This window comes from Panicum virgatum, chromosome 2N, assembly GCF_016808335.1.
Source record: "Panicum virgatum strain AP13 chromosome 2N, P.virgatum_v5, whole genome shotgun sequence".
NCBI classification, from domain to species: domain Eukaryota; kingdom Viridiplantae; phylum Streptophyta; class Magnoliopsida; order Poales; family Poaceae; genus Panicum; species Panicum virgatum.
The window spans coordinates 57,005,368-57,028,308 of record NC_053146.1 but is presented as its reverse complement, the minus strand read 5'-3'; the positions used below and the strand labels follow the sequence as shown (position 1 = coordinate 57,028,308).

General features: G+C 45.9%; 2 protein-coding genes and 2 long non-coding RNA genes across 8 annotated transcripts; all 4 read right to left on the bottom strand.

Annotated features, from left to right (window-relative positions):
- Positions 1 to 3,240: 3,240 nt before the first annotated feature.
- Positions 3,241 to 5,618, bottom strand: LOC120658465. Its single transcript, XR_005668669.1, has 4 exons — positions 4,499 to 5,618; positions 4,198 to 4,332; positions 3,731 to 4,090; positions 3,241 to 3,639 (listed from the first exon to the last, which is right to left on the bottom strand). It is a non-coding gene; the product is annotated as an uncharacterized LOC120658465 (long non-coding RNA).
- A 537-nt stretch (positions 5,619 to 6,155) lies between these two features.
- On the bottom strand, positions 6,156 to 7,633 carry LOC120658481. The gene is made up of 2 exons (XR_005668696.1): positions 7,254 to 7,633; positions 6,156 to 7,103 (listed from the first exon to the last, which is right to left on the bottom strand). It is a non-coding gene; the product is annotated as an uncharacterized LOC120658481 (long non-coding RNA).
- A 2,113-nt stretch (positions 7,634 to 9,746) lies between these two features.
- On the bottom strand, positions 9,747 to 12,155 carry LOC120658341 (BTB/POZ domain-containing protein At3g05675-like). 4 transcript variants are annotated; one of them, XM_039936602.1, is made up of 2 exons: positions 12,025 to 12,155; positions 9,747 to 11,879 (listed from the first exon to the last, which is right to left on the bottom strand). In XM_039936602.1, the coding sequence occupies exons 1-2, from the start codon at positions 12,126 to 12,128 to the stop codon at positions 10,562 to 10,564; spliced, it is 1,422 nt and encodes a 473-aa protein (XP_039792536.1). In that variant the 5' UTR covers positions 12,129 to 12,155; the 3' UTR covers positions 9,747 to 10,561. The 4 variants fall into 4 exon arrangements, with proteins under 4 accessions (XP_039792536.1, XP_039792537.1, XP_039792538.1 ...); XM_039936603.1 differs by having other exon boundaries at positions 9,747 to 11,876; XM_039936604.1 differs by having other exon boundaries at positions 11,981 to 12,128.
- Positions 12,156 to 14,686: 2,531 nt separating this feature from the next.
- Positions 14,687 to 22,052, bottom strand: LOC120658300 (cyclic nucleotide-gated ion channel 17-like). Of its 2 annotated transcripts, XM_039936552.1 has the most exons (8): positions 21,700 to 22,041; positions 18,420 to 18,924; positions 17,711 to 17,758; positions 17,546 to 17,629; positions 16,903 to 17,195; positions 16,662 to 16,773; positions 15,803 to 16,039; positions 14,687 to 15,612 (listed from the first exon to the last, which is right to left on the bottom strand). In XM_039936552.1, the coding sequence occupies exons 1-8, from the start codon at positions 21,753 to 21,755 to the stop codon at positions 14,905 to 14,907; spliced, it is 2,043 nt and encodes a 680-aa protein (XP_039792486.1). In that variant the 5' UTR covers positions 21,756 to 22,041; the 3' UTR covers positions 14,687 to 14,904. The 2 variants fall into 2 exon arrangements, with proteins under 2 accessions (XP_039792486.1, XP_039792485.1); XM_039936551.1 differs by having other exon boundaries at positions 17,546 to 17,758; positions 21,700 to 22,052.
- Positions 22,053 to 22,941: the final 889 nt, after the last annotated feature.

Here is a 22,941-nt window from a genome sequence, read left to right as displayed (position 1 = left end):
TGTAGTCAAGGTTTCCCTCTTTCTATATGTCTTTGGACCCCCATCCGGCAAGCTCCAATGTACCTGAACCATAACAACAAGTTTTATGTGATTGTCATTTGTCCTACAAACCAGAGCTTGTTCTAAGCTAGTTCATCCTAAAGATCTAATCAAACAACTTGATTTGTCTACTGCAGAAAGGATGAAGTTGAAGAAACTTACCCAAGTTGTTCCATCGTCGCCGGGTCGCAACGCCACTCTCCAAGTTGGCTCGCAGCCACGCAGCCCCGTCATCGGCTGGCTGCTGGGGCCCGCCCACCGTGTCCCCGCGCCCGCCGCTGGGGCCGCCCCGCGCCGTTCCCTGCCCACCGCATCCCCGCACCTGCCCGCCCCTGGGGCCGCGGATCTGGGGCCCGCACGCTGCGCCCCCGAACCCGCCAGTCGGGCGCCGCCAGCACGCCGCCGCCGCCGCCCCTAACCCTACCGCCGCTTGTGGGAGGGTGAAACAGAGGGGTCACGAGTTCGTGTGGAGGGGGGTGTTGTGTGATTTGGATAAGGAGTAGTATAGTCTTTTCCGCTTTTTTCTTTTCTTTGCGAAATTTTTTTGGGACCATTATTGAAGTCCAACTCACGGTGTTAAGAAACAGGGGCAAACGACGCTTTCGATTTCGAAAATCAAGAGCAAACATGCAAAGTTAAAAAAAATAAGAGCAAACGTGCAGTTACAGCTCAAAATAAGGACAGTTATGCAATTGTCCCAAACTTATTACCTGCATGAATGGATGTTCAAGCAGAAGGCTTACTCGTTCTGCACAAGTTGTGACCCCGCACGCATCCAGGGTGACAAGCCAGATTGGAACACCAGCCACTTTGGGGGGACATGGACAGTGGAAATTTGACGTTTTCGGACAAGGTTAGCATGTGGCCTGTCACAGAGAAACGAAGCTGGATAGCAAGACTTTGGTGTTCCTTTTCTGAAAGTTGATTTGCCCTGGCAGTGATGACAAGTACAGACTACAGACTAATGCGGCTGCAAAGAAAGAAAGAAAAAAGTAGTAAACGGTCGATTGAGAGCTGCTTATCTATATCTTCAGAGTGTTTGAGTGCCTGAGGAAAGTAGTTTAATTTCACTTGAAGCCCTTTGTACCGCCCAAGTAGGAAACTAGATGTCAGCACCGCACCAATGCGAGTTCACTTTTTTTTCAGTTCGGATCAATCGTCACATATATGTATATAGCGTCAACAATCTCTTGGAACACAATATCTAAAAAGAATCTCTCGGAACAGTGCGGTAAAATACTACTAATAGCAGCCTGATGATGCATCACCAGCTGATCATCAAGCCATCAAACTGATTCGTCAAATAGAAAGCACTCCAAGCTAAGCTTGGAATGAATCAACAGTTAGTGGCGTTCAACTTGTCAATAATGTGTTGTGATTTGCAATAGGCTAAGCCGTTTCTGAAACGATTTCCCTGTTGGCGACTTGGCGTATGCATATTAAACTAGCTATCAGCAGGTAGTGCACGTCCCACGCTGGTACAAAATAACCTATGTATGCATGCATGCAATGCAAGCAGCTGACAACTGCATGCCCCTAATAATATAGCTAGCACATAGCTTAATCAATGCACAATGTTGCCTTCTTGGAGTTGGAGTACACACATAGCTAGCTATATATCTAGGTGGCTATAAGATGACGACAGTGGCATGCCTTAGTGCCCAGAGCTGCTGCATGCCCTAATCTCGCTTTGATTCTTTTCCTCCTCTGCTGGACAATCACAGTCATAGCCTAGCTAATCCTAGTGCATGTGACTAACACCAAACACAAAAGAGAAAAATCACAGTCCTGATCGAAGACACCTACCTGCTAAAGCCACCACCGGCCGGCAGCTTCTCCAGGCAGAGCAAGACTCCAAAACCGCCGCCGCTGATTGGTCGTCTACAGCAGACCTGCTGGCAGCTAGCACTAGCAGCAACGTACCCGTCCTTGATGTTTACTTGCCTGCACTGTCATCCTGGTTATCCAGGGTGAGGGCTAGCAGACGCAGCAGGCCTACGTTCCCCATCCCGTTTCGAGAAGAGCACGGCAGCTGGAAAAGTCAATCGCGGGCGGCGCTTCCCTTGTAACCTAGCTACATATCCAGCAGGCGATCCGCGACGAGACATGAGCTTGCTTAGCACCGGCTCGGGCAAGCATGCATCGTGCGTCGTATCTGCGCTGCCGGCGAGCCGTGCCGTCGCGATGTCTCGGCCGGCAGCTCGAGCTCGGCAGTGGGCACGGCCGGCCGGGAGGCGCGCGGTGATGATGGGTTCAGGGGACGGAAATCTCAGGGAGGTCATCGTGTTGGAGCCAGACGAGGCAAACGGACAACCAAGCTGCAGTACAGTGGGGCTCGCAGCGATGATGAGCGTGCCGTGCGCGCGCAGGCTCTCTCTCTCTCTCTGCTCAGTTCAGCTAGCTTACGTCACGGTGTATCTAAATATCCAGCCATCGTAGCATCTAATCAGTAATTCAGAAAACCTTCAAGCAATAGCGAGGAGAGTGGCCGGATTTGGTGGTCTGCTTTTGCTCATCCCTATCCAAGTAATTCAGAAAACCTGCTATGGAAAAAGCTATCAAAGCTGCCACTCAATCTTTTTTTTTTTTAAAGAAAAGCTGCCACCCAATCTGGAAGTTGTATTTCCTTTCCCAGTTTTCAGGTTCCAATTCTGCTCGATGTGTATACACAGATTTTTTTTTGAGGGGTGTGTGTATGTGTATACACTTGATGCGAGGTTAAATATTTGAGTCCACCCTCAAATTCTCATAGGCTCCGGCATTTTTGAGGAGAAACTTACTCAGCATCGGCTGAGATGGTTTGGACATGTCCAACGAAGGCCTCCTGAGGCGCCGGTGCGTAATGGGATCCTCGAGCTAGTCGATAATGTAAAGAGGGGTAGAGGTAGACCTAAACTGACGTGGGATGAGTCGGTTAAGAGAGATCTTAAGGATTGGAACATCTCTAAAGAAATAGCTTTGGATAGGAGCGCTTGGAGACTAGCTATCAATGTGCCTGAACCTTGAACTTATTTCTTTCGGGTTTCATCTCTAGTCTACCCCAACTTGCTTGGGAAAAAAGGCTATGTTGTTGTTGTTGTACCGTAGTACAATGAACAAAGTCAAAATTACCCTCTTGAGTTTCTGCCTCCGCAATTCATCATCGCTACTGTCATGAAACGGGTGTCAAGGCATCTCAATGGCGTTAAACAGTCATAGTACTTTCGTCCTACTAGCCAGGAACAGCCAGTCTTATTAGGGCAGAAATTCAGTTGCCGCAACCGGGCAGCCATAGATCGATGACAGAACCTGAAGCACATACAAGGCCAATAACCCATCGCTAAGAGCTAAGACAAGAATATTACGGATCTACAAGTTTATACATATAGTCATATGCAGTAGTTAGCACGAGTGATATTGCACGTTTCTTGCACTTTGGCAGAGCTAAAAAGATTGAAACGTTCCATGGCCCTAGCACACAGGAATCTGCTCACAAACAAAAACTGGAACCGCACAAAACAATAACCAGCTGAATCTGCTTCAGGGCACGATCTTGAAGTGTGTGTGGTTCATGGTCCAGTAATCCTGCAGGAGACGATCTTGAAAAGAGACATCGAAAATCTGCAAACAGGTGACAAAATAAGTGTTTAATAAATAGTACAGCCTAGCAGCATACTAATCCATGGAAAGAAATCAGGACCGGTTATGATACCTGGAAATGGGGTCCTCTGTTGACCAATCACGCGATTGCCTCATCACACAATCTATCAGAAGACACAAACTCCAACTGTGCGCTCTTGGAAGCTCTCTCTTCAAACTCAAGCAGCCTGCACTATTCTTCAATCCAACCGTGGCTCAGCCTGTGCTGTCCTTTAATCCAACCATTGCTAGCATTCCTAAACCGTAAAACAAGCCTGATTGACTCTATCACCCTCGCATTCAATACAAAGAACTTGACAAAGTTAACATGTGACTCGTTGCCGCTATAGTTCCTCAACACAATTTTCTTCAGACAAGTGTTGATAAGATTGTGGTTATTACCCCACACATTTTTCCTCCCTTTGAATAATGTCTGAAAAGGCCAAATAAACATTAAAAATAGTGGCAATCTACTCTAGAACAAGTATCGATAGAATACTGAGTTACAAAATAATTAATACAAATGAACACAGTACTCACTTGGATGTTCAGCATCTCCAAGCAGGGAAAGCATTTCATGACGTTAAGAACCGCATTCAAACTGAGGCTCTTGTTTGACAGAGATAAGACCTTCACACCGCGCAACACCGTTGCCATGGTAACAACATGCAAACCCTGAGGTAACAGGTAAGCACAAAAAGTATAAAATTTCACACCATGATGAAGCAAAAGTGAGATTCCTATGAAGACAAATGTGAAGAAAAATCCGAATCTTGACACCATGATGAAGCAAAGAGACTTGAGATTCTTGTGAAGACCAAAGTGCGGACGACGCATGTACCTGAAAAACTGTGGGGCCAATCTCAAGTCTGGGATAGTGGTCATAGATATGCCCCAAAATACCCAATTTTGGCGCCGACATCACGCAGATGTCCATTTTCTTGTGATGTGAAATAGCCGAATGATGGTGTAACCTCTCCAGGCAGGGAGCATCCTCGATGATGAGTTGCTGCAAACTGAGGTCTCCCGCACCTCGACCTACATCAACGCTTCTGAGGGTAGGGGACGCGATCCGGACACGAGAGCAGCCGTGGTTGTAAGTTAGAAGCACCTATGCAGGACGGGGCAGCCGGCGAGCAAAGGCGTGCAGAGAGCAGAGAAAACAATATCGGCGAAATTTCACCGAAATTTCCGATATTTCGCTTTTATCGGTGAGTAGCGAAAAGGGAAAAAAATATCGGTATGGTATTATTTTTTTTTGTTTTTTGCGCAAATTTAATTAATTTTTAAAATAGAAAATGTCCGAAAAATACGAAATTTATCGGCAGGTGCCGAAATTTTTTTTTCCCACCGGTAAAAGAAAACCCTGGCAGAGAGCTCTCCGAGACGATGGCTTGTGAAAGCTGCAGCTCTTCGAGGACCGGAAAGCGGGTACTGATTCCATCCGGGAAACGGCAGAACCAGAATCTGGCGATGCGAAGAGTGCCCGAGAAGCGGAGCGCTGATGCGGGCAGCGGCGGAGGACTCCCCCGGTCCCGAAACGGAAGGTCGTGGCGGCAGTCGAGCTCCTGGAGGTTGCTGAGGGCGCGGGAGCGGAGCCAGCCGTCCAGGGTCGCGGCGGAGCGGGAGCGGAGGTCGTTATAGTAGCGCGCGGGCGTGGAGAAGCGGCGGCCGGGGCCCGGGTGCGAGGAGAGGATGCGGGGCACCTTACCCAGAGGGACGGGGTGGGAGCGGAGGTCCAGGTTGAGAGGAGCGGAGCGCCAGATGTGGCGCCACCGGGAGGAGAGGACCTGCGTGCCGGCGCCGTCCTCGGCGGGGAGGCGGGAGACGATGTCGCCGAGGATGGTGTCGGGAAGGTCGCTGATGCGGTCCATGCTTTGCCCTTCCCCTTCTTCTGCTCGCAGTCGAAGCCTCCCCTTCCATTGGCTCCGGCGACCACCCGAATAGCGTATTCCAGCGCAGTGAAGACCCTTTTCCTCGTCAGAGAGGGGAGCGAGCGATACTGGGCTCTGCTTGCATCTGCTGATAGGCCCAGCCCAGGAGAAGGAGGCCACTTCCTGGGCTTGGCAGCCGCGTGGTTGTTAAATTTTTATATTTTTATAGTTTTTAATTCCAGTTTTAGTAAAAATAAATGCTCCTTTAACATTTTTAATTGGCGCCATATCAACAGGTGGTAGAGATAGAGATTTGCACCTTTTTATCAGACATTTATTTTTGCTAAAAACGAAATTAGAAAATGTTTTAAAAAAAAGTCCGTGGTTGTTGGTAACAGTCAAGTCCTGTTGGGCTTTCTCGGGCCTCCTCCGTGTACGCCGCTGCTTTTGCTCCTGGCCGGCTCGATGGAAATGACATCCGAAGAAAACCTTAAAAGCAAAGTATTATGGTGGACTATAAGTAAGCTGAATACTGAGGTGGAGGAGAGAGAATAGAAGAAAGAGGAGAAGTGAGTTATAAACTTACAGCCAGTTTCGACACAAGAATTAAGAAATTTTATGAGATAGATAAATGAGCCATATATTAATAGTGGAGAGCTAAACCACGATACAAATAGTAAGAGAGATGAACTGTAAAAACTCTTGCAGCCAACAACAGGCTATTAGCCTTGCTCTAATGGAAAAGGCACTCGTGTCGCGGAGCTATCGACAAGTCTTCTCAAAAAGTTGGTTTGCAATGGCAGTGATAATAAAGTAGTACTAGTACAAATGGTGTGTGTGTGTTAGTAACTACGGGCCAGCTGCCTGGCCTAATCTCGCTTGTTCCCTCCTTGCTGATTGCCGAACAATCACAATCCTAGTAGCCGGTAAAGTCGCGAGGATTGGTAAAGCCATCTTCACTTCCGATGGAGCAAGAGAAACCAAGCCGGTCAGTAATCTGCAACCACTGATTGGTCGTCAACGACTTGTTGCCAGCTGTATCTTTCAAAAAAAAAAGACTTGTTGCCAGCTGACGATGCGTGTTGATTTATTAGCTGGTTGCTCCTGCTTGGTGTCCTCGTAGCACAAGATCACGCGGACAGCTGCGAGACCGCGGCATTGATCGATCGATCCCTCAGCTCAGGGATCAGATAGAGCACATCGATCTTGTTGGAGCACATTTAGGCAACGAGCGGACAGCCAATGCAAGCAGCAGGGCACGCACTGGGTAGCTTTTGTCACTTCTCGTGCACAGTTTCATGACATAGTAATTAAAATTCAGTTTGAATTCTTAAGTCCCAGAACTAATTTGAAAACTTTAAACCCTACCTATTTGGAACCAGAGACTAAGAGTAAATATTATGGAGCCACCTCAGCTGGCGAAATACATGTACACGTCATCCGAATCTAACGTGGGTGAGAGAGAACGAAGTAGACGATTTGCTCGACGCCGGCAGGAACAGGCGATTTGCACCTTTCGGCAACCTACACCTACCAACCACCTTTCCCCTAGCTCCACGTTGCTGCTCGACTCTGCATAGCATTGAATGATACGTGAGGGTCACCACCACAACACCGCTGATTGAGCTGACGTGGAACACGAGGTCGACGAGCGGGCGTAACCATAAGCCTTGCTCTAAAAGAGACTAAATGTCATTAAATGCACTATACAAACCATATTACCTTTAGCCCATTGCTCCCACTCTGCTGGCGTTTCTCGCCTCCTCCGATCGTGACCTCCTCTCGCTCCGGTCCTAGACGCCGGTGCTGGACCTGCTCCTCCTCTCCGCAGCGGGCGGTGGCGGCTTGTGCGGGAGGCCAATTGCGCGGACGACGTCGGCGGCCTGCACGAGCAGGCGACAGTTTGCGTGGGAGGCGAGTGGAGCGTAGGCGGCGGCAAGTGGAGTGCGGGTGGCGACGGGTGCAGCGGGCGGCGGCGGCAGTTCCAGCGCGTGGAGCGCGGGCGGCTGTGGGTGCAGCAGGAGGGGGCAGTGCAGCAGGCGGAGCATGGACGGCGACGAATGGATAAAGTGGACCAGGGGTAGCAGGTGGAAATTGAGGCCTCATGTAGGCTTTTAGTCCCAATAAGCTCCTACAAGAGGGATTTTTGGATTTTAGCCCCAACTTGCACTTAAGTTCCTATTAGTCCCTCCTGTTTGGTTCTTCAGGAATTTAGAGACTAAAGTACAGAGACTTATGCATAAATCCTATGAACCAAACTGGATCTAAGACTGAAAACTAGATAACTACCGGCTGAGTTTTATAGAGATAAAGCCTGTCTCGTCTCATAAAATTCCCTCCTCCTCTCTCATCACCATGTCAAAAAATTTATAATTTAACATAAAATTTAATGCCATGAAATCTCCAATAAAATTGGTCTTAGGCCGGTGTAACTGACGCATTACGGGCTGCTTCGATATGGTCGTGGCATCTAATCAGTGAGGGAACGATTTCCATACCGAAGAAAAGTGAGTGCCCTTGATTGGTCGCGGATGACACTTAGGGCCGGGTCTAATTTTTTGGCGGTCCAGTGTGGAATAAAAAATGGGAACCTTTATTTAACAATACAGCTAGTCAAAATTGACAATTAGATATAGGTGGTGAACCGAAGATCTACAGACTGCGGCGGCATCTCACGAAGAAGTCAAGGAGACACAATGGCGGGCAGCCAGACAGATGATGGAGGAGTTATCAATTGGTCTTTCTCTCTATCAGGACTACTCTCTATGTAAATCTGCAACTGGATTTTGTTGGCACTTATGACTTGACAGATCTATTAACATAGCAATTTTTGAAGACTCGGTGCCGTCACCCTGTCGGCAGTGCCCCAGGGGCGGCCCTTATGACACCCTTGTTAATTAGGCCCTCAATAGATTATTTCATTTTGTTATTTACAAGAGTGCCACTTCAACAAAAATACAAATAAAACCATATATCAAACTCACTCTATAATTTATTGTTTCATATTTGCTAGGCACCCATCACATTTAATTCTAGTTGCATCGTATATAGTTTTATCTAGATGAAACCTATTTCATCGCTCTCATTAATCCAATGCCGTATTGGTGATATGATAGTCTGTTTATGTACATGAAACTCTCATGATACTTCCGCTGAGAATGAGCTTTGGAACTTGATTGCGTTAGTCTGGATCACAGATCAAAGCATGGTTAATAATGTCGCCGGCTGCTGGCTGCAAGATGGCTAGCTCATCATGCAAACGAAATTAACTGTGGTGGTGAACCCTGAGCATGGACATGAACCAATCAGACCCAAGTGAACGGTGGGGGCAAGTGCATGGCAGAGCATTTCATCCACTTTTGCTGGCGCTCCGCCAACATCCCACTTCCCTCTCTCTTGCTTTCTCTCTGCCACGTTGGATTTTGCCCCTACTTCGCTCCCTATAATACATGCAAGTAGTTGGTCCGCTGTGGCTTGATTTTGAAGCAGTGAAGCTTGGGAGTTGGGACAGTGATTGAATGTAGAGCCTAGACCAATGCCACCCATCAAGCCTGCCAATCTGTCCTCACCTTGGTCATGTCTTTGCAGTAGTCTTGGTGCTGTTTTTTTTTAGCAAACATACATGTATTAATCATAAAAGTACCATACAACGACAAGTACAGGTAGGTACATCCTGGTCTAGTACAAGTATAGAGGATAGCTGTGCCACCAAACTATATGCACAAAGGTTCTTGAAAGAAAGGAAATTACAAACAAGGCCCTAGGACCTCTAATCGCCGTAATCTCCTCCGGAAGACCGGAATGATTGCCGCAAACCCCATCAACCGGAGCTCCTTCGCTTCAAAGTTTTGAGAGAAGCCGCAGTAGACGCTCGTCTTGGTGCTGTGGTGCTACTTCGACAGCTTCGACTTGGACATCCCAAACCCAACCAACGGTCGAAATGCTCGTCAACTTTTTAGTCGACAAGTTCCTCTCTCTCTCAGAAAAAAAAAGGGTCCACTAGTGAGAGGAGTAGTGGGACTCGAACCCACCACAATCGCCTGATTAGAAGTCAGACGCCATATCCATTAGGCCATGGGCGCTGTTACATTAAGAGAGGCTCCGTAAACGTGTTATACTATAATCTACTAAGTATCGTTATTTCCGTCAATTCCGCTGCCTGCTATAGCGCTAGTACAAAGAATCGCTCACGAACAAAAGAGGCAGGCACATGGATGCATCTAAATACCTCATGATTAACACCCAATCAATTAACAGGTCACGCAACGCAACAGGATCCTTGATTCCTTTCTCAAAGACAAGGTTAAACTGATCACACCAACTTATTACAAGCTTCTTTTCCATCCAAGAGCAGGAAATGATGCCTTATCAATAATAACGGACCGTTGCATAATCCAGCAAGGGACTCTGTGTAATCTCCTATCTGTCTGCCCTCCCGCCTGCCACTTGATGTCATCAAGATTTAGGTCATACACCACAGATATCCCATTACGGCAGCAAGAGCCCTTTTCTGCACCGCCCATGCAGCTCCGCCTCCAACATCTCGCTTGAAATCTGAGCGAAGGGAGCATCAACATACTGGTGCGTCTTCTAACGAAAATGGCGATTGCCGAAAGCATAAGAACTCGTTCAGTTCAGGCATATCTGGTTGCTGCTACCCATTTGTCAATCACAGTAGTGTCTGTTCCAGTTTTGCAGCATAGCTTCAATCACACATAGACATAGACCATGACTTGGGTATGGTATGTTGACCAGGATATTCTGTCATCTCTATAGTGGTGTGCATTCCATCAGACTCAAACATGCTCAATGTAAGTTCACAAAGGGAGATAATCCACCAAAAATTAACTGACAACAAAACTGATCAACAGTGGTGAATTGGAATCATAACAATGGAACTCCATGATGATTGTTGAGCGCTCATGATTGTTTCAGTGAAAGGCAGACACTCAATCCTACCAGGGGCAAGTCTGACAGCAGGAATATGAACAAAAAGGCATTTTCTACAGAGACACTCAACAAGTCAAGAATCAAGACACCCGATCAATGTTGCTCAAGAAAGAGAGCCTTCTTTTGGCAACCTTCGATCTATAACACCAGGCTTCAAATGCCTCCGTCAAGTCAGGATATCGGACATGCTTCGACTGGAGCCATTCTGATAAAATCTCAGCCTGACTATTTGACGGCAGTGTCAGCACAATTGAAACGATTGCTGACTCCAGGCCCTGCCAGACCTCATTGTCCAGGTTTGCCTTTGGTGTCTCAGCATCACCTTCATCATCATCGTGATCGGCCTGAACAATCAAAGACTTTGTTGTCCTTGCAAAGGTAATCCAGACATTCACCATATGATGACGTTTCTCAGTTGGAAGAACAATATTGCCAAACGCAACAGCCTCCAGTACCTTTGCAGACACCTCTACCACCTTCAGACTGGTCTTGAGATAGTCGTACCCAGGGCATACTACTTCGACAGCTTCAACCACATCAGACGACACTCCAACCCAGTAGAGAACAATGCATTTCATCATCTCCAGCTTGCTTAAAATCTGACAGACCCAGGAGATGTCACAAACAAAAGTATGCAGCTCCTGCTGAAGATCGCCGATGTCACCAACAAGAGACGTCTCCTTATGTTTCGTCAGTACAGAACTCAGGAAATCACTGAACCTGCTCAGCAGACCAGTAACACAATCCTTCACCTGAGACTTGACATTGACGTTGTCAAGGGCTATCAATGGTGCGTCGTCATCTTCGGTGAGCATATACTCAAGCTGCTCCTGAGCAGCAGACTTGAGCTCCCGCGCCGGACCAGCTGCCGACGAGCGCGTCGCGTGCCGGAACGCCGAGAGGAAGATGCGGGTCACCGGAGCCGGATCGATCGGCCGGAGACGCGCAAGGATGCATTCGTACTGCGCGCCGAGGCCGGGCACGGTCCTCAGAATCTCCTCCTCGTCGGCCTCGTCCCAGGGGGCGGACTCGATGTAGCCGGCGCAGGCGGCGGCAATCTCGCCGCAGCCGAGGTTCACCGCGGCCTGGAGCACGCCGAGCGCGCCGCGGACGCCGAAGCGGGAGCACGGCTCGGCGGCGTATAGGAACCGGAGCGCGGTGACATGGGAGCTGAGGTCGAGCTCCTGGCAGTAGACCTCGACGCAGTAGCGCGAGCCGAGGATCTGGCACGTCGGCCAGGCATCGGAGAGGCGGTCGGCGAAGTAGGTGCTGCCGGCGGCGAGGACGGCGGAGTGGCAGTAGAGCCACTCGTCGCGGCCCTCCGGCGTCCGTAGCCGCACCACCACGTCGCTGGTCGCCTGGTCGCCGATCTTGGGGCGCCCCGCCCTCATGCCACTGCTGGATTGGGGAGCGAAACGACCATCACGAACAGCGTGTAGCTCAGCTTTCGGAGCACAACTTTGCCAAGAGAAAAACGCAAAACAAAATCGGAATCGAACCAAGAGGGGAGGGGATTAGCAGCTTAATCTCAATTCAATCTCACTTTCTGCGGTGAAGACTGAGCGAGGAAGACGCCGACGAAAGCGAGGCTCGCAGGCACGGCGGATAGGGGAGGTGAGCAAGACGGGGGCAAGAGACCAGACACATAGCACAAGAGCTTCAGGATCACGAATCTCTATGTATATTGGACGGTGCTTGAGCTAAACCTTTTGTGCCTGTGTAAAACGGAATGCAACTCTGGCTCAGGGAAGAATCAAATAATTTAAAATTTGTCCCAAATCAGACCTCTTTTTATCTTATCAATATGTTTTAACACTCCACTACGCACCGGCGCTTCCGGATGCCTCCGTTGGACATGTTCAAACCATCTCAACTAATATTGGGTAAGTTTCTCCTTAATTGGTGCCACCCCTACCCTTTCCCGAATAGTTTCGTTCCGGACTCTATCCCTCATTGTGTACCCGCAAAACCACCATAACATCCGCATCTCTGTTACACTCAGTTGCTGGACATGTCGTCTTTTTGTAGGCCAATATTCAACACCGTATAATATCGCCGGGCGAATCGCTGTCCTATAGAACTTACCTTTTAACTTTTGTGGCACCCTCCTATCATAGAGGACACCAGAAGCTTGACGTCATTTCAACCAGCCAGCTGAGATTCTATACCTAACATCTTCATCAATGTTGCCATCTTTTTGTAGCATCGAACCTAAATACCGAAAATTGTCCTTATGGGCCACCATTTGCCCATCGAGACTAACATCACCACACTCATGCCTAGATGCGCTGAAATCGCACATTATGTACTCGGTCTTGGTTCTACTAAATCTGAACCCTTTTGACTCTAATGTGCGTCTCCATAGCTCTAACTTCATATTTACCCCTGCTCTACTCTCATCCACTAGCACCACATCATCAGCAAAGAGCATACACCAAGGGATATCACCTTGTATGTCCCTTGTGACCTCATCCATCACCAAAGCAAATAAATAAGGGCTCAATGCTGACCCCTGATGTAGGCCTATGTTAATAGGAAATTCTGTGGTGTCGCCACCACATGTCCGGACAAACGTCATCGCATTTTTGTACCTATCCTTGATGAGGGTACTGTACTTAGTTGGGACTTTGTGCTTCTCCAAGGCCCACCACATGATATTTCTCGGTACTTTGTCATACGTCTTCTCGAGGTCAATAAAGACCATGTGCAAGTCCTTCTTCTACTCTCTATATCTCTCCATCAACTGTTGTATTAGGAAAATCGCCTCCATAGTCGACCTTCCAGGCATGAACCCAAACTGGTTTTGGGTCACACTTGTCACTCTTTTTAGGCGGTGCTCGATAACCCTCTCGATAACCCTCTCGCAGAGCTTCATCGTATGGCTCATCAGCTTAATCCCACGGTAGTTAGTACAACTCTGAACATCTCTCTTGTTTTTGAACATCGGTACTAATATACTTCTTCTCCATTCTTCAGGCATCTTGTTTGACTGAAAAATAAAATTTAAAATCTTAGTTAACTATATTATCGCTCTGCCACCTAGGCATCTCCACACCTCAATGGAGATACCATCAGGGCCCATCGCTTTACCGCCCTGCATCCTCTTCAAAGCCTCCCCGATTTCTGCCTCCTGAAATCTCCTCACAAAACGTCTGTTGGTGTCGTCAAAAGAGTCATCTAGCTCAAAGGTAGTGCTCTCATTCTCTCCGTTAAACAGCTTGTCGAAGTACTCTCGCCATCCGCCCTTGATCTCGTCATCCTTCACTAGAAGTCGATCCGTCTCATCCTTGATGCATTTGATTTGGTTGATGTCCCGTGTCTTCCGCTCGCGAATCCTAGCCATCCTACAAATGTCCTTCTCCCCTTCCTTCGTGCCTAGTCGCTGATACAGATCATCGTACGCCTTACCCTTTGCTACACTCACAGTTCGCTTTGCAGCCTTTTTCGCTAATTTATAGCTCTCGATGTTGGCTGCACTCTTGTCAAGGTGGAGGCGCTTGAAACATTCCTTCTTCTCTTTAATAGCCCTTTGCACCTCGTCATTCCACAACCAGGTGTCTTTCCCTTCCTGTTTGCCTTCCCTACTCACGCCAAGCACCTCTGAGGTCACCTTCCGGACACATGTCGCCATCTTTAGTCACATGTCGTCAGCATCTTCTCCTTTCCAAGACCCCTCACCTAGCATCCTATCCTTAAACGTTTGCGCCGCTTCCCCTCTAAACTTCAACCACTTCGTTCTCATAATCTTAACACGTTTGTCCCGGTGGACACGTACTCGAAAACGAAAGTCCGCCACCACAAGCTTGTGTTGAGGGACAACACACTCCCCAAGTATCACCCTAATATCTAAGCAATCCCGTCTATCCTCCCTCCTAGCAAGGATAAAGTCAATCTGACTCGAGTGTAGTCCACTACGAAAGGTCACAAGATGGGATTCTCTCTTCCTAAAAAGAATATTCACTATCAACAAGTCGTAGGCCAACACGAAGTTCAAAACATCCTCCCCCTCTTGACTCCTGCTATCATACCCAAAACCCCCGAACACCCGCTCAAACCCTACCATAAATATAAATATTTTTATATACATTTTATCAAACTGGAAATTGATTAATTCTCAGAAAGCGAGAGCTGCATTCTTTATAGGAGGGGAGAAGTACTGAACCGCGCATGGCCGAGATTCATTGGCATCTCTGAAACTGAGCAAATAAAGCTTCAGAACTCTCAAAGTTCGTATGCACTGCAAAGATAAAGTCTATACATTATCAGGGTAGATTCTGGAGTTAAGGATGTAGATACAGCTTTTCTATCACAATTAACAACACCAAAAATTCTTGTGCAGTAAAAAGGTAAAATTACAGTAGAGTACTAAGGTTGTAAGTGTACAACATGTATATCCAGTTGCAAAGCATCAGAAGCATTAGGTTCAATCGAAATGGTCTGCGGAGAAGTCGGGCTCATCAGGCTTCTGCAGCCTGCGAATAGCTGTGTCCTCAGCACGGAACCTTCTGGAAGCAGATGCGAGCTTATGCATATGGGCAATGGCATCCTCAGCAATCGTCCTACCACCGCTTGAGGTGCCTTCATGTCTGGGTTTATTGGCAACTTGGTGATCCTCTGACCACCATGAGTATGACTCCCATCGGCTGAGGCTCTCAGCAAGCTTTCTTCTCTGGTGCTGCCGCCAGGCTGCCTGGATGAAGCAGGCAGCCCAAGTTCTCCAGTGGTGCGAATAGAACCGGAATGTGTGCTGGAGCTTCTTGCTGTGAAGCCTCCGGAACTGGTTTGCCACAAATTTGAGGTCCTCAGCTCGCAGGGCGAAGGCTTCAACCTCTGTGAGGCTCCGTACGGTCCTTGTCGAAAGCGGGAAGTGGACATTAGTCTTCGGAAGCAGAGCCCATGTCAGCAGCTCTTCACCTGCAAAATCACCTGGGCGCAGGATGATGGAGTTGAAGAAGTTGCTACGGCCACCGTTGGTTGTTGAACTCTCTAGTTTGCCACGAATGATGAAAAGCATCTCGTTCACAGGATCACCCTCACGAGAGATATATGTGTTCTCGGGGCACAGGAACGACACCAGCCGCTCACAGATGGCATCAAGAAGTTGGTCATCCATCTCAGAGAAAAAAGGGACCTGCATAGCAGAAAGGAGTAAAAAACGTGCCGGGGAATGGCTATAAAGTTTCAACTACCAGTAGAAGGAATAGCAAATAGTGTCATTTTGTTTCTTTCCATCCAAATACAGTAAGTATTCCATCGGAAACTTTCAGAAACTAAAAATTCTACTTATTCAGCTGGGAAGAGAGAGTATAACCACAACTTACACGTCGAACAAGGTCCAAACAAAGATGGCGCTGCACATCCCGGCGTATATCAGCAGGCAAAGCTTGCAAGATGGACTCCTCTTCTACTCCTCGTGTTGCAAGCCATTTAACTTGAACAAACCGCCGGACACGTTCTTGAAGGTAAGCTGGGAGTTGATGATGCCTCATCCACTCATCCATGTCCCTTTGCCTCAGTCTCCACTCCTCAAGCCTTTTACTGACAGACTGCAGGTATGTCTAAACGAAGAAGAATAGGAAGTAAGTGATCTCCGCAACCTAAGTGGGAAATTATAAATGCGGAAAATGGCTTACTGAACAAAGAAATAGTAATAGATTTATTATTTTTACTATCAGATTTTCAAACCATAAAATGGATATTCATACTTCATATATTTGATGCATCCATTGTGCAAATGACAAAAAAATATGATAGCCCAGCACCTTCATAAAGTTGAAAGTATACAGGGAGCCAAAGTAGCTAACAAAAAAAAGGAAAGAAATAAAAACAACACAAACACATAGCACAAGCAAAAACAGAAAGAAAGCTGAGTAAGAGCTGGGATGGACCAGAAGCTCTAGCTCCTCTCATCTCTCCCTGTTTCTCTATAATTGGAGCACCGGTCAACCAGTGAGCAGATCAAGCTAAGATAGCATAACACTTATTATGCACAATGACACTGATAACATGGTAATTTTGCCAAACTAATTCACATTTAAAAATTGCTTACCAGTTTACCACATAGTGCAATTACTCATGCCAAGTTAATCCTAGGATTAACAAGGTAAGACAAGCATACGTATGAACTATCAACTCAAAAACTTCCTATTGCAGTTCAGAAGAAAGAATTTATGAAACTACCTGCATATTGCCAATCAACTGAGCAAAGAGTATGAGACTGATAGCACCAATTGCTATTGCAAATGTGTTCTCTACAATAAAGGCACTTGTCACTAGAGGATTTCCACTTGAACTGAAAAGGTGACAACAGACACAAAATAAGAATAACATTAGTAATTGTATTAAGAGACATACAAACCCATCCATATCTAAGAGGCAACTGAAAGAACACAAGGTAACAGAATATAATGATGGTCACTACCTAAGCTGCAGCAAGCCCCACCATAGACAAAAGAAGTATTTCTCAGCAAGTGGAGATGAGACAGCGCCTTTACTCAGTGCACTAGAAAACATTCCGTAGTTAAAATTATTATTATTGGCATCACAGTTGTTAAATATTTGTGTATTATTTTGCCACTCTTGATAACCATTCGAATCAATATTCTCACAACTTATAAATCTAAGGCTGCAAGATGTATTTTCCACAAGGCACTGCTGGTCCCAACATGTAATCTGCCGTTCAACGGAGAGAAGATAATATATTGCACCAGTAATCTGCAGCGATGCACACAGGTCATAAGTAACATTATATTAGTATCCAACATACAAAGTGTATGAAACGATTAAAGATTTTAGTAATAGCATTTGTTTCACACAGTTGAGCTCACATGAATGCCTACTTGAAACAGTACTGTTTCTTTCTGCACATCACAAGTCTGAAATTTAGTGCATTCCAGGACAATGGATATGTTTTGTCAAATCAGAAAGAAAGATTTTAGATCCCATATGAAGAGAAGACAAGGCAATAACATCAGAAGCAAAGTAATCATGGTTTATGATGTGCAAATTAGCATCCCCACGAATTTTATAGATGAATTTGAAAGTGGCAAATGAGATGACCATACGTGGCTTGCAAGCATGTAGAGCAGAAGATTGTATGCTGCACCTCCCCAAGCTGACTTTGCAACTACTCCAACAGCTTTGATAATCTGATTGCTTAGAGGAACGATGAGATACATTCTTATGACATATTGAATCACAATTATGAGAGCAAATGTAGTGTTCCGTACGTTGTCGTCTGGCCTTTGGATCGCAGGCATAATTAACCACACAGTAACCTGCAAAACAAAGGCACCCCAGAAAGATTCAAGTCATCACTACAGAAGTGTTGCACTGTATGTTTATTCAACATTAGGGCTAACCATTGTTCCGAAACATTTAGCTGCACAGGCAACATTGCTCTACAAGAATTTAGTTGAGCTAATTTGCTGATCACAATTGAATTTTATTATTTTTTGAATGTTTGCTTATGATCTAATGTGGATTTGAATTAGCTTCAGATGATATCAGACATGAATACTTCTGAGTTCTGAAACTTCAAAGCAACTATGTTTTTGCTCTTCCAGGTTGAATGTTAGCTGGGTCCACCTTTTTGAAGTCGCAAGCTAACTCTTATGATTATATCTTTCTGACAAAAATCAACTAAGATAGGAGCCAGTAACTTCGTCAGGAGGCACTGGACATATGACTTCATCTGATAACCTGATATTAAGGGAAATAATCCCATGAGGACAACCCAAAGGCCAACCAAGAGAATCCTACCAAACCATATCAATTGATGCTAATAAATCGATTTAGTGCAAAAGTATATGCATATGTTATTGTTATAGTTACTGAACATGACCTGAGCTGATTGTGGTACCGCTAAAAATGGATGTAATATAAGAATTTAAATTATACAACGAGAACTGCAGCAACATAACTCTGTGAGGTCCTTACCTGTGGAAGTGGCACAGCTGCAAGTACGTCTACAAAGAAATCAGTTCTGATATATCTTCGTCGAATCTTCTTAATATCTACAACAAGCTCTCCCTTTCCAAGGACCCGGGACTTTGGATCCACATATGCAGTGTGAAACTTGATAGCTATGTTCAACATGTAAAACAAATCAGCAAGTGATCGTACGACAGTGATTCCTATGCTCAATCCCTGATCCTTGGCAACACATGAAGATCCATTATCATATTTTCTAACCAATGGAAGGTAATAGAAAAACGGATCGATGAAAAGAGCAAACAAACATGCCATAAGGTACACCCTGTTCCATCTCAGTACAATATTACTTCCAGGATCTAGAATACGCTGGTGCCATGGTTTGTTGCCTTCATTTAACACCTTAAGCTTCTCAGGATTTTTCACATCTAGTCTATTTGCACCAAATCTGTCGACACGTGCAGCTTGATATAATGGTTTCGATTGATTTTGCCTCTCGTCAGGAAAGATCCTAAAGGCAGGATAGAAACTTAGTTAGAAGAATAAGAAAAATGTCAAAATGATTAACACATCAAGACCCATAATTTTGAAAAATCATGTGCTTCAAATCTTCACTGCTTTAAAAATCTCATTTCATGTTGGTGATGGTGGTACGTCATCCTCGTCCAACTCCAACCCTCTGAGATATGCCAACTGGTGGGCAGGTGGCTGACAAGCCAACTCGGCTCTTTAGGACTCATTTGATAATGACTACGGGCAGAGCTAGGCTTTGATGTCGGGGTCAGCTGACATCGATGGATTTGTGAAAATCAGTGAGAATCACTGTTAGGCACTGTTCTCTAAAGGCAAAGACCACAGTATGACATAGGAAAGACCCAGCGGCCATTTTCGATTGTCTTCGCCCCTGATAACGAGCTGAAATCGAGTTTGGCTTGGTTCGTTCGAAAAGCTTGAGCCAGCTCATGAGCAGAACATTGTTCAATATTAACGATAAGATCATAGGTGATATTAATAAACATATGATAATGTCAGGATGCTAATAATATCCAAATGTGCAACTCATGATGATGATATTACAGAAATAAATAACACAAATCAATAAATTAAAGAAATAAATAATACAAATCAATAAATTGAGATAAATAGACGCGTGGAGACTCAAAATAGACTTCATTAGCACCAGATTTGACTTACAAGTTGAATGACAATTTTTTTAGCCAAATAACAATACCACTGTGTTAATAAACAGTAAGTTTGATATTGCCATATTTTATATTTAGTAAGCTTAATGTGCCAATCGAATAGGTCACAAGCGGTTTACGAGCTGGCTCGTTAAGAAAACAAGTTGAAATCCAGGCTTGGCTCGGTTCTTTTGAGAGGTCGAGCCGAACTGAACTAAGATGAACCTATGAGCGAGCTGAGCCGGCTAACAAGCCACAAGCTTTTCTACCAGTCCTAGGTGGGTCCGGATGCCCGATACCATTCATCTCTGCAGCCACTGAGAGATGGCAATTGTCTGTTTGATGCTACAACCAGGCCTCCCCCATCTGCTATTCTGCTTTGACCTCAGCTCCCATCTCGCAGCCGACTCAATCAGAGTGCCACCTCCTCTCGGTGCCCACCTTAGCTCCTTCACCTCATGCCATCGCCAATTCTGATAATTGCCATCTCCACGCTCACCGGAGTCAATCACCACGACAATGAACATCCCCGCTGCAGTGAAGCAAGTAAGCAACACATCGCGTCGCCACCACCTCTCTCTCCAGCACAAATATGGGCTATCCGGCGGGGCCAAGGTCTAGACCACTACAGCCACAATTGCAGCGGCATGTGCTCACCATGCCGTGGAAGTGCACAGAGAAGGCTTGTGATGGCATGATCTGATAACACCACAAGATTTGGCCTTGCAACGGTGACTGGATCAAGCAGCATGTAAGCAGACTGCTGGCAACATTCCATGGCTGGCACACTCCAACCTTGATGGTGATTCACATCTGCTTCCAAGCTAATCTTGTGATCTGTCCTTTGTCTATGGTCGGCGACAAATTCAATATGCCAGTCTGTGACATTTAGTTGGGCGGGCAAAAATGGCCAATGAGCTAATGTCCTGATTTGCATTCTGTAACAGGAAAGTTCTCTTTCCATTTGATGCAATTTACATCCCATCAGCTTTTACCAGATTCCCATGAATCAGGTATCTGATTATCAGGCAAACACTGTCAATTGTGGCGAAGGTAAAATGATTCCATGTTCAGTTGTGTTGCGGAGACTGTAACAACCTCATACGATAGTGCTTACTTGTTGTGGTACGCATTTCTGAAAATATGTTTGTATTTTTTTCCTAAATTCGATGCAATGTTTCTGTTCCTCAAAAAAAAAGATATAATGTTTCAAGTATCAAACTTTGTCCTGAATGTGCTTAATTGCTTGTGCAATGCATGTACATTACAACAAAATCAGAGTGTTATATGTGATAACTATGCTGTTTATTGCAATGGAAAGCTCTGTTATCATTTTTTTCATGGTTGTAATTGATTTCGTATTCTGTGGCAACGCATGGGCATCCTGCTTGTATTGAGACTAACAGCTGATGAAGCATCTGAACACAGCATTCTCTGACACATCTTCAACCCTGATTCGTTATAACCATTAGTTCATCATGCTACATCTATATATCCATAAAAGAATGGTTGAATTAAATCCACTTCCTTCCCTTTAAGGGCTAGAGACTCCCACATGAATCTTTAAAAACAAAAACCTCAGAAACTCTCCTTGAAAAGGAGAAAGAACTACACCACTTTCAATTTCTACTTACACTTTTTCACATATAATTCTGCCATGCCTCACAAAACCATCGAATCCAATCAGCACCAAAATGATGTTCGAGAAAAAAATTAGCATCAATGCGCTCTTCTGGACTTTGGGTTGATCTCCAACAAAACACCTCTTACTCTCAATCTTAAGACTTATCTCTACCCTCTATCCAGTAAATCAACAAGAATCCAGAGTCAAATCGGATCAAAGCTTTCAATTGGTCCTCTCCCACTCCTCGAGGTAGAGAGGACTATCGCACAAGCTATACGCCAGCACCTCGTATCCCCTCTCTGTTGGAATCGAGCATAAATCTTCCCGTCTCCACTCTCTTGCTCCCCAAAAATCAACCCAAAGTCAATCCATTCAGCAAAATTGTAACAGCTACTCATCGACTCCGGCAGGCCGACGCACGAGGTCAAAATTCAAATACATCGTAGAGGAAAAGGAAGCCGTGCAGAATCAAGAAACTCACCTGTTGTTAGGCCTCCTCTGCATCTCCACCTCATCCTGTACCCTGGACCCAAACATGGCGGCCGGCGGCCACGTCTGCTCTTCCACACGCGCAAATCTGGCGCCGAACTGCCGCGAGGCCAGTCAAGGGATCAGAGGGGGAGCGCAGCGCTTCCGGTTCCAAATCACCACCATGGCAAACTCGAGACGCTCAATTTGACGATTCCGAAGAATGGAAGAACTCGAGTAGAAGGACGGAGATAGAAAAGAAAAATGCGATCTTTTTGCGGTTCTTCTGCCAGAACCCAAAGGGAGGACATGGGAGGGTGGACCAAGTGGTGACTAACGCTGCGACTCTGCCTGTTCGCATGCCGGAGTACATCCGGCTGTCACCACTTGGCTTGGGCCACACAAGAAGCCCACACAGGCTGTGGAAATGCAGCCACTGACATGTGGGGACAGGTGCGTTTATGGGTACTACTAATACTCCTATTACAAAAGTGCTTAACTGGATATTTATTTCTGGAGACGATTCTTAATATCTAGTTATCCACACATAAATTAGAGATAAAGCCATTTTACTCATCCAGGCAGAGTTTTCAGATGTTCAATCGCCAGCTTTTTTTATTATTCTTCCTGCTAACTGCTGCTGCTCTCTTCTCTAAACAATCGTGAGACCCTGCCTTGCGCAGTAGCTTCTTTTGTCACCGCCTTGTCTGTAAGCTTTGTTCGTTTGGCTACTAAATAAGCACTATTATTTTCTCATACTAAATCAACACTAGCTACCATCTATCAACCAATCAACAGTACTATTCTCTCATAACAAATCAGCACTATCCACCAACCACAGTCAAGCGAATTGCCACCACCCCAACCATCCTCCATGCAGCATACCGATCCTGCATGTCGGCGTCGGAGAAGAAGCTTCACAAATGTAATCACCGAAAGGCGAAAGATGATGCCTCTAAAAGTTGAGGACTTCAGGTGCCAACCTCCAGAGGGGCACCCGACTGCAATTGAGGTTTTCTCAAAACAGACAGCTATTTTCTGGAACAGAGGTAGGAAGCAATTCTTTATGTTGCAGTAACAAAGACACGTCATTTTTAAAACTCACACACAGAGTTCGGTTCTTGTTTACTTTTGTTCTTCATTTAGGCGACCTTTGAATTGGATCCATATAGTCAAACTCTCCGAAAAACTAGTTAAACTACATTGTTTAGTTCCCAAAAAAATTTGCTCAATATCTTCGGACACATGCATGGAG

Excerpts from the sequence above, each read along its gene's own strand:
- LOC120658300 (XM_039936551.1), bottom strand. The coding sequence starts at position 21,755 with ATGTTTGGGTCCAGGGTACAGGATGAGGTGGAGATGCAGAGGAGGCCT. Across the intron at positions 16,040-16,661 it reads AGTTGATTGGCAATATGCAG|ACATACCTGCAGTCTGTCAG; the intron begins GTAGTTTCATAA and ends TTCTTCGTTTAG. Across the intron at positions 15,613-15,802 it reads GTTTGGACCTTGTTCGACGT|GTCCCTTTTTTCTCTGAGAT; the intron begins GTAAGTTGTGGT and ends TCTGCTATGCAG.
- LOC120658341 (XM_039936602.1), bottom strand. The coding sequence starts at position 12,128 with ATGTGTCTGGTCTCTTGCCCCCGTCTTGCTCACCTCCCCTATCCGCCG. Across the intron at positions 11,880-12,024 it reads CTCAGTCTTCACCGCAGAAA|CAGTGGCATGAGGGCGGGGC; the intron begins GTGAGATTGAAT and ends TCCCCAATCCAG.